The 12,629-nt window shown below is 47.1% G+C and overlaps 2 protein-coding genes across 2 annotated transcripts in view; both read right to left on the reverse strand.

The window, feature by feature from the left end:
- LOC126278654 (proline-rich protein 36-like) overlaps positions 1-12,629 on the reverse strand; it is a 443,922-nt gene that overhangs the window by 337,470 nt on the left and 93,823 nt on the right. The window lies entirely within an intron of this gene.
- Positions 12,139-12,629, reverse strand: part of LOC126278915 (uncharacterized) — a 123,583-nt gene continuing 123,092 nt past the window's right edge. The window contains exon 6 of the mRNA XM_049979189.1: positions 12,139-12,568. Within this exon, the coding sequence (XP_049835146.1) occupies positions 12,139-12,568 (430 nt within the window). The remainder of the gene's footprint in view (positions 12,569-12,629) is intronic.

Consider the following 12,629-nt stretch of genomic DNA (forward strand, 5'->3'; position numbering starts at 1 on the left):
TGACCCAAAATGGTTAGATAATGTTGGCAGTAATGTGGCTTTGCAAAGTAAACGTGAGGCCCGTGCGTTACCATGATATGCCTCCCCAAATAGTCACCGAAATCCCTCCATGTTTCACTCTTTGGACGTAAACTTGGCCAAAAGTAGCCGGCCGGGGTGGCCGAGAGTTTCTAGTCGCTACAGTCTGGAACCGCGCGACCTCTACCGTCGCAGGTTCGAATCCTGCCTCGGGCATGGATGTGTGTGATGTCCTTAGGTTAGTTAGGTTTAAGTAGTTCTAAGTTCTAGGGTACTGATGACCTCAGAAGTTAAGTTCCACAGTGCTCAGAGCCATTTTTTTTTTTGCCCAAGCGTTGGAAACAATGTACCATAAGACTCATCGGACCAAATGAATTTCTTCAGTTGCTCTGTAATCCATGTTGTGTGGCTTCGGCTCCACGTTTTTTGCTCAAACGTTGGAAACAATGTACCATAAGACTCATCGGACCAAATGAATTTCTTCAGTTGCTCCATAATCCAGGTTGTGTGGCTCTGGCTCCACGTTTTCCTCTTACGGGCATTTGCATCGCTAATGAATGGTTTTGGAATTCCATCACGCCCTGCAATTCGCAGTTTTTGTAGCTCCCTCAGTATCGTTTTGGTGCTGACAGGGTTCGCGAGTGCGACATTCGTTTGAGCATTCGTCCTCTTATTTTTCGTCACAATTCTCTTCAATGACCATCCGTCACGATCACTCAACACAAACTTCCGTTTGCGGATGACTTACCGGATGATGTTTGTCCGCTTTCCCTGTATGCGGTGTAAATTTGGTGCCTCTGTTGTCTGTACGGTGCCTCTTGAAACACCAAACACATAGGCTACCTTGGTTGCGGATGTACCCACCAAACGACCACTAACAATTTTCGAAAGTTAGAACGCACTTAACTTTCACATCTACACACAACGCTGCTCTTATCACGACTGACACATCCAACGTATTGGGTTCATTCCACAGGTGTCGCTTTTCTGGCGGTGTTTCCACACTTTTCTCCTACCCCTGTTCTGTGCTGGTTGAGATATCCATTTATACCAACTCTCAATCAAGTGAATCGATTAGACTGGTCTTTCTACACTCCTGGAAATGGAAAAAAGAACACATTGACACCGGTGTGTCAGACCCACCATACTTGCTCCGGACACTGCGAGAGGGCTGTACAAGCAATGATCACACGCACGGCACAGCGGACACACCAGGAACCGCGGTGTTGGCCGTCGAATGGCGCTAGCTGCGCAGCATTTGTGCACCGCCGCCGTCAGTGTCAGCCAGTTTGCCGTGGCATACGGAGCTCCATCGCAGTCTTTAACACTGGTAGCATGCCGCGACAGCGTGGACGTCAACCGTATGTGCAGTTGACGGACTTTGAGCGAGGGCGTATAGTGGGCATGCGGGAGGCCGGGTGGACGTACCGCCGAATTACTCAACACGTGGGCCGTGAGGTCTCCACAGTACATCGATGTTGTCGCCAGTGGTCGGCGGAAGGTGCACGTGCCCGTCGACCTGGGACCGGACTGCAGCGACGCACGGATGCACGCCAAGACCGTAGGATCCTACGCAGTGCCGTAGGGGACCGCACCGCCACTTCCCAGCAAATTAGGGACACTGCTGCTCCTGGGGTATCGGCGAGGACCATTCGCAACCGTCTCCATGAAGCTGGGCTACGGTCCCGCACACCGTTAGGCCGTCTTCCGCTCACGCCGCAACATCGTGCAATCCGCCTCCAGTGGTGTCGCGACAGGCGTGAATGGAGGGACGAATGGAGACGTGTCGTCTTCAGCGATGAGAGTCTCTTCTGCCTTGGTGCCAATGATGGTCGTGTGCGTGTTTGGCGCCGTGCAGGTGAGCGCCACAATCAGGACTGCATACGACCGAGGCACACAGGGCCAACACCCGGCATCATGGTGTGGGGAGCGATCTCCTACACTGGCCGTACACCTCTGATGATCGTCGAGGGGACACTGAATAGTGCACGGTACATCCAAACCGTCATCGAACCCATCGTTCTACCACTCCTAGACCGGCAAGGGAACTTGCTGTTCCAACAGATCAATGCACGTCCGCATGTATCCCGTGCCACCCAACGTGCTCTAGAAGGTGTAAGTCAACTACCCTGGCCAGCAAGATCTCCGGATCTGTCCCCCATTGAGCATGTTTGGGACTGGATGAAGCGTCGTCTCACGCGGTCTGCACGTCCAGCACGAACGCTGGTCCAACTGAGGCGCCAGGTGGAAATGGCATGGCAAGCCGTTCCACAGGACTACATCCAGCATCTCTACGATCGTCTCCATGGGAGAATAGCAGCCTGCATTGCTGCGAAAGGTGGATATACACTGTACTAGTGCCGACATTGTGCATGCTCTGTTGCCTGTGTCTGTGTGCCTGTGGTTCTGTCAGTGTGATCATGTGATGTATCTGACCCCAGGAATGTGTCAATAAAGTTTCCCCTTCCTGGGGCAATGAATTCACGGTGTTCTTATTTCAATTTCCAGGAGTGTATTAGCGCGCCATGTTCACCATCCGGCTGCAGTCTGATTGTATTCAGAAAGCGTCATGAGATGTAGATGTAGATAAGTAAACGACCTATCTGAGCCTTAAATCTTAGGTTCAGAGGGACAGTAAACTGCTTCAATGACACGATCACTTTCCCTTTTGTGGAAATCTACACAGGATGTTTGTACGTGTCAGATGCTTGTAAAACCTGTCACCCTTTTTTGACGAATTCATGAGAATTGTAACCATCAAAAACTCAATAACAGTGCGAAGTACTTCGAACCCTTAGACATATCCATATGAATACTAGGTTATAAATCAAAGTTCAAGACACTGTAGCGACAAAATCATTATTTTATACAGTTCATCCAATAAAACGTCAAATACTCTGGCCGCAGATAGTTTTTTCTGTCATTGCACAGAGCCACAGCAAGTTTTGCGGCGTATTTCCTGCGCCATCACATTTTTACCGTTGGCAGTTCTCAAACCAATGATGAACAAAAGCCGCTCACAGCGGAAGTTGCGGGAGGCCACAACGTACACAGAAATAGCTGGCGGTTTGACCTTTAGCACGCATTAGCGTCGTGAGAGTCCTTGTTTGGCAGGGGACGTTGAGGGGGGGGGGGGGGGGGGGGGGCAATCAATTCTGCGCGCGCTCCGTCTAGCCGCGCTAACAACTCTCAATTGATTTTCTTTCTCGCTAAATTTTATCATCTGACATTTCGAACAAAAATATCGTGAATCTTTTGTGCAAATGAAACTGTAAGCAACGCTGCAGCAGTATTTGGCTGATGACGCCAACGACAAACATCATTATATACATACAAATGTATAAAGATTTGCCGTTATTCGAATGTAAGTGATGACGAGGAAAAGAAATAATTGTCACTCAAGATCAAATTGTTCAGGTGTCCGCTAACATTGGCCAACACCATTGAAGATTTGAAAATTGGATCCAGATAAGGTGTACCAGAAAAACGTAGAAAAACTTTTTTAAAAAATTTGTCATCAGAGGTTCGTGCAGTCACAAGCAACGACAATTCAAAGTGCTAAGGCGTTTTTAAGCATAGTCAAGTCCGCCTACCGACCTGGAGGTACGGAGATACCCGTGTTCTTCATCGGAATTCCACATGGTCAGTTATCTACGTTAAATTTCATTCCTTATTTGAACACCAAAAAATTAGAACTCACGAAATTTTTTGCTCACCAGAGGTATTTGACCGTAAGGGCTGTGAAAAATACCACAACAGCTGAGTGACTCTTGCTCAAGAAGGCCGTGTATGGAGTCAAATGTCGCTTTGTGATACTGTTCAGACTGAAATTATATTTGACGCTCCATTCTTGTATACCTCTAAGTGTCCTTTTCATGGAAAAATTTGTTTAGATGTCCTCCAAAATTCGAACAGAAATACACCCATTGCTTTTGTAGAGGATTAAAATCTTAAACCGTCTTGCGCTGTACATATGACAAATGAACTGAAATTAGCGACTGACTACGAACATAAAAGTGGCTCCTGATAGAAAAACAATTTTATTCATCCTTAAACATATTCAGAATCACGATTCTTAAGTACTGTGCGAAATTTCCCCAGCAAACTGCGTATCGTGGCTAAGGTTGAACATGAAATTTATGCAGGTTTGTGGTAATGACCAAACTGCTGAGGTCACCGGTTCCTAGGCTTACACGTTAATTAAACTAACTTACGCTAAGGACAACACACACACACCCATGCCCGAGGGAGTACTCGAACCTCCAACGGGGGGAACCGCGGGAACCGTGACATGACGCCCCAGACCGCAAGGCTACCGCGCGGCTGGTTGAAGATGAGGGATTACCACATACATAGGAGCTGTAATAGCAGTCTGCTAACGACGACACTGCAGCACGGGCCGTGAGTGTTGATCACAGTTTCATCACGTTTTTTATAAAGTGACAATGCCAACCAGGCTAAAAATTTTGTTTGCCCTGAAGGCCGAATCGATTTTATGCCTCTAGCAGCCGGCTTACCATTCCTGTTACTGAGCCACATAACGACAAGAACGCAAACTTCTTCGAGTCCTCCTTGGAGTATTTCTGCTTACGTATTTTCGGAAAGATAGCTTGTGAAATCTGGCGATTGTTGTAGCAGTTTTCCTTTAATACTTTCCGTAAGTGGCTCAGTTCCTTCGGCAAGTTTTCAGAATCTGAGACGGTTCTGTGGTTCTATAACAGGAAAGAAAAGCCGGCTCCTAAAGAAACATAAAATCGATTCGGTCTTCAGGGCTCCAGTAAAAATTAGACAACTCTTGAGGCCTGTGAATGACGACGTAAGCCTCAGAACGCCAGGAGTATATAAAACACCATGTGGGTGTGGGCAGTTCTATATCGGACAGACTGAGCTCACCATTCAACAGCGCTGTGTAGAACATGATAGATGTTTCCGTCTACAGTACCCAGAGAAATCAGCGGTAGCAGAGCACTCATTCGAAAACGATCATCGTACTGCATTCGACGAGGCAGCTATTATCACACGGACTAACAGTTTTTGAGATAGCATAATAAAAGAAGCGATAGAAATAAAATTTTGTGACAACACGCTCAATAAAGACGGCGGCCTGCAGCTAAGCACAGCGTGGGACCCGGCCATCGGAAGGTTGAAGCGGGCGCGGCGGACGCACATTTTTTTGTTGTTGTCCTTATTGAGTGTTTCGATTCCCCCCGAAGAGAGCGGGCTGGCAGCAGCTTAGTATGCCGCTCATCAGCCTACAGAATTTGTTTTAAAAACATGAAGATAATAAATAATAAAAACGGGCGATAAAATCGGAGAAACATGACGAAAATATCGTGGAACTTAAAACATAGAACAAAGGGATGGTGATGCTAATTAAAATACATATGAAGCAGACAGGTAAAATAATAGACAGACTATTAAAACAAACGGCGACAGTCTGGTTTCTGTTCGCAAGAGACATAAAATTCACACCCAGCGACAGCATGATTTCTGTTCGCAACACTTTGGAAAGACGAACAACACTGAAAATTCATTTGAACACTGCACTAAAATGTTGGCAAATATGACATACCACAGTCGAGGGCAGTTGGGGGGAATATGGACAGATGATGGGACAATAAAAAGGGGGGATGGAAAGGAAAAACAAAGGGGGGGAGGGGGAAAGGAGTCGATGGAGGACGAGGACCCATAAGGAAAAAACACCTTCGAGGAATTCACTTTGAGAGTAATGGAAATGAGCGTTTGGCGTCATTGGCCAGGAGGCCCCTTGCGGGGCAGGTCAGGCCGCCTTGATGCAGGTCTTATTACTTTGGACGCCTCATTGGGCGACCTGCGCGCCAATGGGGATGAAACGATGATGAAAACGCACAACACCCAGTCCCTGAGCGAAGAAAATCCCCGACCCAGCCGGGAATCGAACCCGGTCCTGTAGGAAGGCAACCCGTCACGCTGACCACTTTTTTTAAAAAAATCTCATTTTGTTCGTTTTAGTTCGATGTATCTGCTCGGGGCGGACGTCGCAAGACACCCGTTTCATTTCGTCGTTGATCCATTAACTCAGTTTTTAATTACAGACGGCAGCTAACCCTCTGACCGAACACGCTGAGCTACCGTGCTGGCGATCACTCAGCTATCGGGGCGAACTACTTTTATAGTAATGAAGCTGTGCAAGCAGAGGTGCGGTTGTGGCTCCGTCAACGAAGTCAAGGATTCTACAGTGACGGTAGCAAAAATGGTTCAAGTGGTTCTGAGCACTATGGGACTTAACTTCTGAGGTCATCAGTCCCCTAGAACTTAGAAATACTTAAAGCTAACTGACCTAAGCACATCACACACATCCATGCCCGAGGCAGGATTCGAACCTGAGACCGTTGCGGTCGCGTGGTTCCAGACTGTAGCGCCTAGAACCGCTCGGCCACCCGGTCGGCGTGACGGTATCAACAGACTGGCGTCTCGTTGGGAGAAGAGTGTTCGTCGCCAGAGTGACTAAGTTGAGATAAAAAATTTATAGGTGAAGAATATAGATGTGCAATGTTACAAACGTTTATGTTACGTAAAAAGCTTTAAGAGATTTCACACATAAAATTCGGAGGCATTGTTTTTCAAGAAGCCCTTGTATTTGTATGTGAATTTGTGTTCCTGTAACCACTCTGTAACAGTTCTGGACGTGTGGGGTGTCGCATCGTCCTGCTGGAATTGCCCAGGTCCGTCGGCATGCACCAAGGACGTGAATGGATGCAGGTGATCAGACAGGATGCTTACGTACGTGTCACCTGTCAGAGTCGTAGCTAGACATAGCAGGGGTCCCATATCCCTCTCACTGCACAAGCCCCACACCATTACAGAGCCTCCATCATCTTCAACTGTCCCCTGCTGACATGCAGGGTCCATTGATTCATGAGGTTGTCTCCATACACGTCCATCCGCTCGACACAATCTGAAACGAGACTCGTCCGATCAGGCAACATGTTTCCAGTAACCAACTGTGCAATGTCGGTGTTGACGGGCCCAGGCGAGGCGTAAACCTTTGTGTCGTCCTGTCATCAAGGATACACGAGTGGGCCTTCGGCTCCGAAAGCCCACATCGATGATGTTTCGTTGAATGGTTCGCACGCTGACACTTGTTGGTGGCCCAGCATTGAAATCTGCAGCAATCTGCGGAAGGGTTCCACTTCTGTCACTTGAACGATTCTCTTCAGTCGTCGTTGATCGTGATCTTTCAGGATTTTTTTCCGGCCGCAGCGATGTCACAGATTTGATGTTTTACCGGATTCCTGATATTTAGGGTACAGTCGTGAAATGACCGTACGGGAAAATCCCCACTTCATCGCTACCTCGGAGATGGTGTGTCCCATGGCCTGTGCGCCGACTATATCACCACGATAAAACTCACTTAAATCTCGATAAGCTGCCATTGTAGCAGCAGTAACCGAACTAACAATTGCGGGCTGTTAGGAGTTGGCCAGTTGTAGCACAGACCCTTTACTACTATTGACTTTTCACCCAGATAATTTTTTTTTTTTACGATGCATCTTTTTCGCTATATTTATCTGTCTCAATTTAAAACAAGCAACCCGTATATAGAGTGTCCGATCCAGAGGTGTATAAAAAAAATTCTTACAACGAAAGAACTCAACATTTTATGTTTCTGGGTAAAAACGCAGTCGATGAGAGCCACTCTCCAAGATGTGATCTTCACCAGATACTTATATTTACTGTGCACCAGGTAGATGCACGCTTTACGCTCAGCACGAGGATGCCACAACGAAAGGTGCAGTGTGCGCTATTCTTAGCAGAGTTAAAATCTGTAACATATGTTCAGCGGGGTAAAAGAAGAGAATGGAATTTGGGTCCTACCACACGTAAATTTACTTGTCACTGGGACAGAACTCTTCGAGAAACATCCTAGAACACATGTGAGTCAAGAGACTGTGGAACGTGAGCGCGAAGCATTGTCTAGAAGCCCATCTAATACATTAGAGAAGCTAGTAAGGAACTAGCCATCCGCTGTTAGATGGCTAGGCCTACGAGAAAGACAGGCCGCGGTGCGTACGTCATCAAGGTAGGCCTGCGCTCGCCCAACTCTACAGACAAACTAAGCTTCTACACCTGTTAGGTCGTAACTGTGTACGTACAAACTAGAATTTCACCTTCTACTGGAATCCGTTATTATGGAGCCTTACGGTTATTAGTACTACAATGATCGGAAGAACGCAGCATGTCATTCTTAATGGAGAGAAGTCTTCCGAAGTAAGAGCGATTTTAGGTGTGCTGCAGTGGAGTGTCGTGGGACCGTTGCTATTCACAACATACATAAATGACCTTGTGGATGACATCGGAAGTTCACTGAGGCTTTGTGCGGATGATGCTGTGGTATATCGAGAGGTTGTAACAATTGAAAATTGTACTTGAAATGCAGGAGGACCTGCAGCGAATTGACGCATGGTGCAGGGAATTGCAATTGAATCTCAATGTAGACAAGTGTAATGTGCTGCAAATACCTAGAAAGAAAGATACCTTATCATTTAGCTACAGTATAGCAGGTCAGCAACCGGAAGCAGTTAATTCCATAAATTATCTGGGAGTACGCATTAGGAGTGATTTAAAATGGAATGATCATATAAAGTTGATCGTCGGTAAAGCAGGTGCCAGACTGACATTCATTGGAAGAATCCTAAGGAAATGCCATCCGAAAACAAAGGAAGTAGGTTACAGAACACTTGTTCGCCCACTGCTTGAATACTGCTCAGCAGTGTGGGATCCGTACCAGATAGGTTTGGTAGAAGAGAGAGAGAAGATCCAACGCAGAGTAGCGCGCTTCGCTACAGGATCACTTAGTAATCGCGAAAGCGCTACGGAGATGATAGATAAACTCCAGTGGAAGACTCTGCAAGAGAGACGCTCAGTAGCTCGGTACAGGCTTTTGTTGAAGTTTTGAGAACATACCTTCACCGAGGAGTCAAGCAGTATATTGGTCCCCCTTACATATATCTCGCGAAGAGACCATGAGGATAAAATCAGAGAGATTGGAGCCCACACAGAGGCATACCGACATTCCTTCTTTCCACGAACAATACGTGACTAGAATAGACGGGAGAACCGATAGAGGTACTCAAGGTACCCTCCGCCACACACCGTCAGGTGGCATGCGGAGTATGGATGTAGATGTAGACGTAGAAGTTCATAGCTCTAGTTTTAATTTGTTACGGTTGTACTGGCGTACAATAAAATTAAAATCATGCCAGAATGATTATCAGTTGCATAAGGCACCACTCCTTGTATGAAATGAGAACTGTCAAGCAGAAGAGACTAACTGCTGTCAGCAACCCGTTGTACCATTTCAAGCGAGTATTGATCTTAAATTAAATTTTGTTGTAGTACTGTTAATCAGTAAGACTTCATAATAGCAGATTCCAGTAGAAGATGCGATTCTCTTTAGTACGTACACGCCCAACTGCGAGCTAACAGGTTTAGAAACGTATTTGTCTGCTGAGCTGAGCGAGCGAGTTCAGGCCTACCTTCGTGACGTAAGCGCCGCGGCCTTTCTCGTGGGTCTCGTTCGACGGTGCATTACGTTGTGCAGAAACATCTGCGGTTGCGTGCTTACAAACTTCAACTTCTGCATCACATTATGCCTGAGGATCAATGCAAACGATGTGAATTTGCTGTTGAAATATTGCAGTGATGTTCAATGATGAATTCGCCTTCCACGTTTGTGGCAAAGTAATAAGGGGAGGTTAGACTCCAGGAGAAACGACTGCGTACGAAAGGACACACCAAAAGTTAATGTGTGAGTGGGATTACATAAACATGGCGTGATTGGTCCATTTTTTACGGCGTCTATAGTGGCAAGGTACACGTATCCAATTCCAAAGATGGCTCCGCACGTCGTTTTCCAGCAGGATGGTGCTCCCTCCCCAGCCATGGAAAAGTTACCACATTTCTCCATGAGACGTTTCCCGCGTGTTCGGTCCTTTTAACTGGCCCTCTCTGTCTCCAAATCTGACTCCGATGGATTTCAGCGCATTATGGTTCGAGATGTGGTAATCTGAAACAACGGATCTACGTTGCACTAGAGGTCACGTTTATGGACATAAGGTGAGAAGTGGTGTACCGTATCGATATCTGTCGAACTACAAACGGTGCCCATATTGAACTGTACCAATGTGCATAGTAATTTAAGCTCCTGTGTACGATGTTCGAGCCGGCCGAAGTGGCCGAGCGGTTCTAGGTGGGCATGGATGTGTGTGATGTCCTTAGGTTAGTTAGGTATTAGTAGTTCTAAGTTCTAGGGGACTGATGACCTCAGAAGTTAAGTCCCATAGTGCTCAGAGCCATTTGAGCCATACAATGTTGGAGAAATAAAGTAATAAACCTTAACAGGTTCTGAAATACAAACAAATGTTTTTGTACACCTCTAGCCCTGATACTCTGTAGATGTGCGAAGAGGGTGTTCATTCTAAGAGACATCCGGCGCATTTTCTCTTGTATTTTGGTAGGTATCTGGAATTTGAGGATAATGGAATGTAGTCTAATGAAACCAGTTGATGATGAGGGAATTAGATTAGGACATGAGACACTTAAAGTAGTAGATCAGTTTTGCTATTTGGCAGCAAAATAACTGATGATGGTCGGAGTAGAGAGGATATGTAGACTGGCGATGGCAAGGAAAGCGTTTCTGAAGAAGAGAAATTTGTTAACATCGAGTATAGATTTAAGTGTCAGGAAGTCTTTTCTGAAAGTTTTTGTACGGAGAGCAGCCAAGTATGAAAGTGAAACAGTTTAGACAAGAAGAGAACAGAAGGTTTTGAAATGTGGTGCTACAGAAGAATGCTGAAGATTAGATGAGTGGATCACGTAACTAATGAAGAGGTACTGAACAGAATTGGGGAGAAAGAATTTTGTGGCACAACCAGACTAGAAGAAGGGATCGGTTGATAGGACACATTTTGGGGCGTCAAGGTATCACCAATTTAGTACTGGAGGGAAGCGTGGAGGATAAAAATCGTAATGGAGACCAAGAGACGAATACAGTAAAGAGATTTAGAAGAATGTAGGTTGCAATAGTTACTCAGAGATGAAGAGGCTTGCACAGGATAGAGTAGCATGGAGAGCTGCATCAAACCAGTATCAGGACTGAAGACCACAATAACGACAACATCTTTTTGGAATGTGCAGCTGAAGTCAGCCCAGACGAACATTGCTCGTCACGTCTTTCAGGCGTCGCCAAGTGGCGACGGAAAGCGCCGTTTTGTTTCCCGATACAAACAAAATGATTTTGAAAGGGGACTTTTACGTGCCGATTTAACAGAGCGTTCGCAAATTAGACTACTGCGATAATCGTTTTATCTATATATCTTAACTGGGATAGTATTCCGGTATCAGGGTAGTGCAAAAGCCATGGCTGAGAGGACAAAGAGGCTGAACCACAAATCCATCGACGAACTTTCAGAGGTGGTAGTTGGGGTTGGGTTGTTTGGGGGAAGAGACCAAACAGCGAGGGCATCGGTCTCATCGGATTAGGGAAGGACGAGGAACGAAGTAGACCGTGCCGTTTCAAAGGAGCCATCCTGGCATTTGCCTGGAGCGATTTAGGGAAATCACGGAAAACCTAAATCAGTATGGCCGGACGCGGGACTGAACCGTAGCTCTCCCCAATGCGAGTCCAGTGTGCTAACCACTGCGCCGCCTCGCTCGGTCAGAGGTGGTAGTATGAACCAAAGCAAGGAATAAATGTACAGTAAATATGGACTCTAACAAGCCTACCTTACGAGCTATGAGCACTTCTTCGTCTTCGGTACGGTAATAAAGACGTCTTCTACATTAAGCTCTTTGCTGTCCTTGTTTTGAGATTTGGTAGTCTGGAGCGAAACAAGGAAAAAATGCGCAGTAAACATGCATTATAAAATGCACACGTTACGAGCTGTGAAGACGTGTTAATCTTCGCTACTGTGAAACACGTCTAGTGAACAAGGTTTTTTTTTCGGCAGAGTTCCGGTTTACGCTGCTTGTCCTAGGGGCATGACTTTTGAATCACCCTGTACACTAGCTAGGGGATGTAACATCGTCTGTTAAGAAAAATCGAAAGGCTGTGGCACCGAATGTGACGAGCCGGAGTCGTTAGTTGGTGCGTTTACGTGAAGGCGCGTGCAAGTGTTTGCGCGCGGCGGTCGCTGCTGTCGGGTCTCCGGACTCACCCGCAGTGTGGCGAGCAGCACGGGCCGGTAGGCTACGACGCGGCACAGCAACATGGCGGCGGCGGCGGGGCGGCAGCAGCACTGCCCGCCACAGGCATCGCGCCGTCGCTGGGTGCGCGGGCGGCGCCACGGCGCATGCGCCGCCGCCGACGGTGCCTGACACGGCCGCCGTCGTGGCGACCGTGGCGAGCGGCAATAAACGCGCGGTCAGCTCCGGGGCCTTCCAGTGAATATCGAGGCTACGGCCACCGGGTGCCTCCCACTGGCACTTGGCGGGGAAAACATAGGCCGTCCCTAAAGATTCTACACCTGCATCACCTCGGAGGTCGTGGAGAGGCTTTCTTGGTGCAGCTCTAATCGGCAGAGTGGGCACTATGTATCGGGCACTAAAACTGACATGTGATTACATTTTTA

This window comes from Schistocerca gregaria, chromosome 6 (genome assembly GCF_023897955.1).
Source record: "Schistocerca gregaria isolate iqSchGreg1 chromosome 6, iqSchGreg1.2, whole genome shotgun sequence".
NCBI classification, from domain to species: Eukaryota; Metazoa; Arthropoda; class Insecta; order Orthoptera; family Acrididae; genus Schistocerca; species Schistocerca gregaria.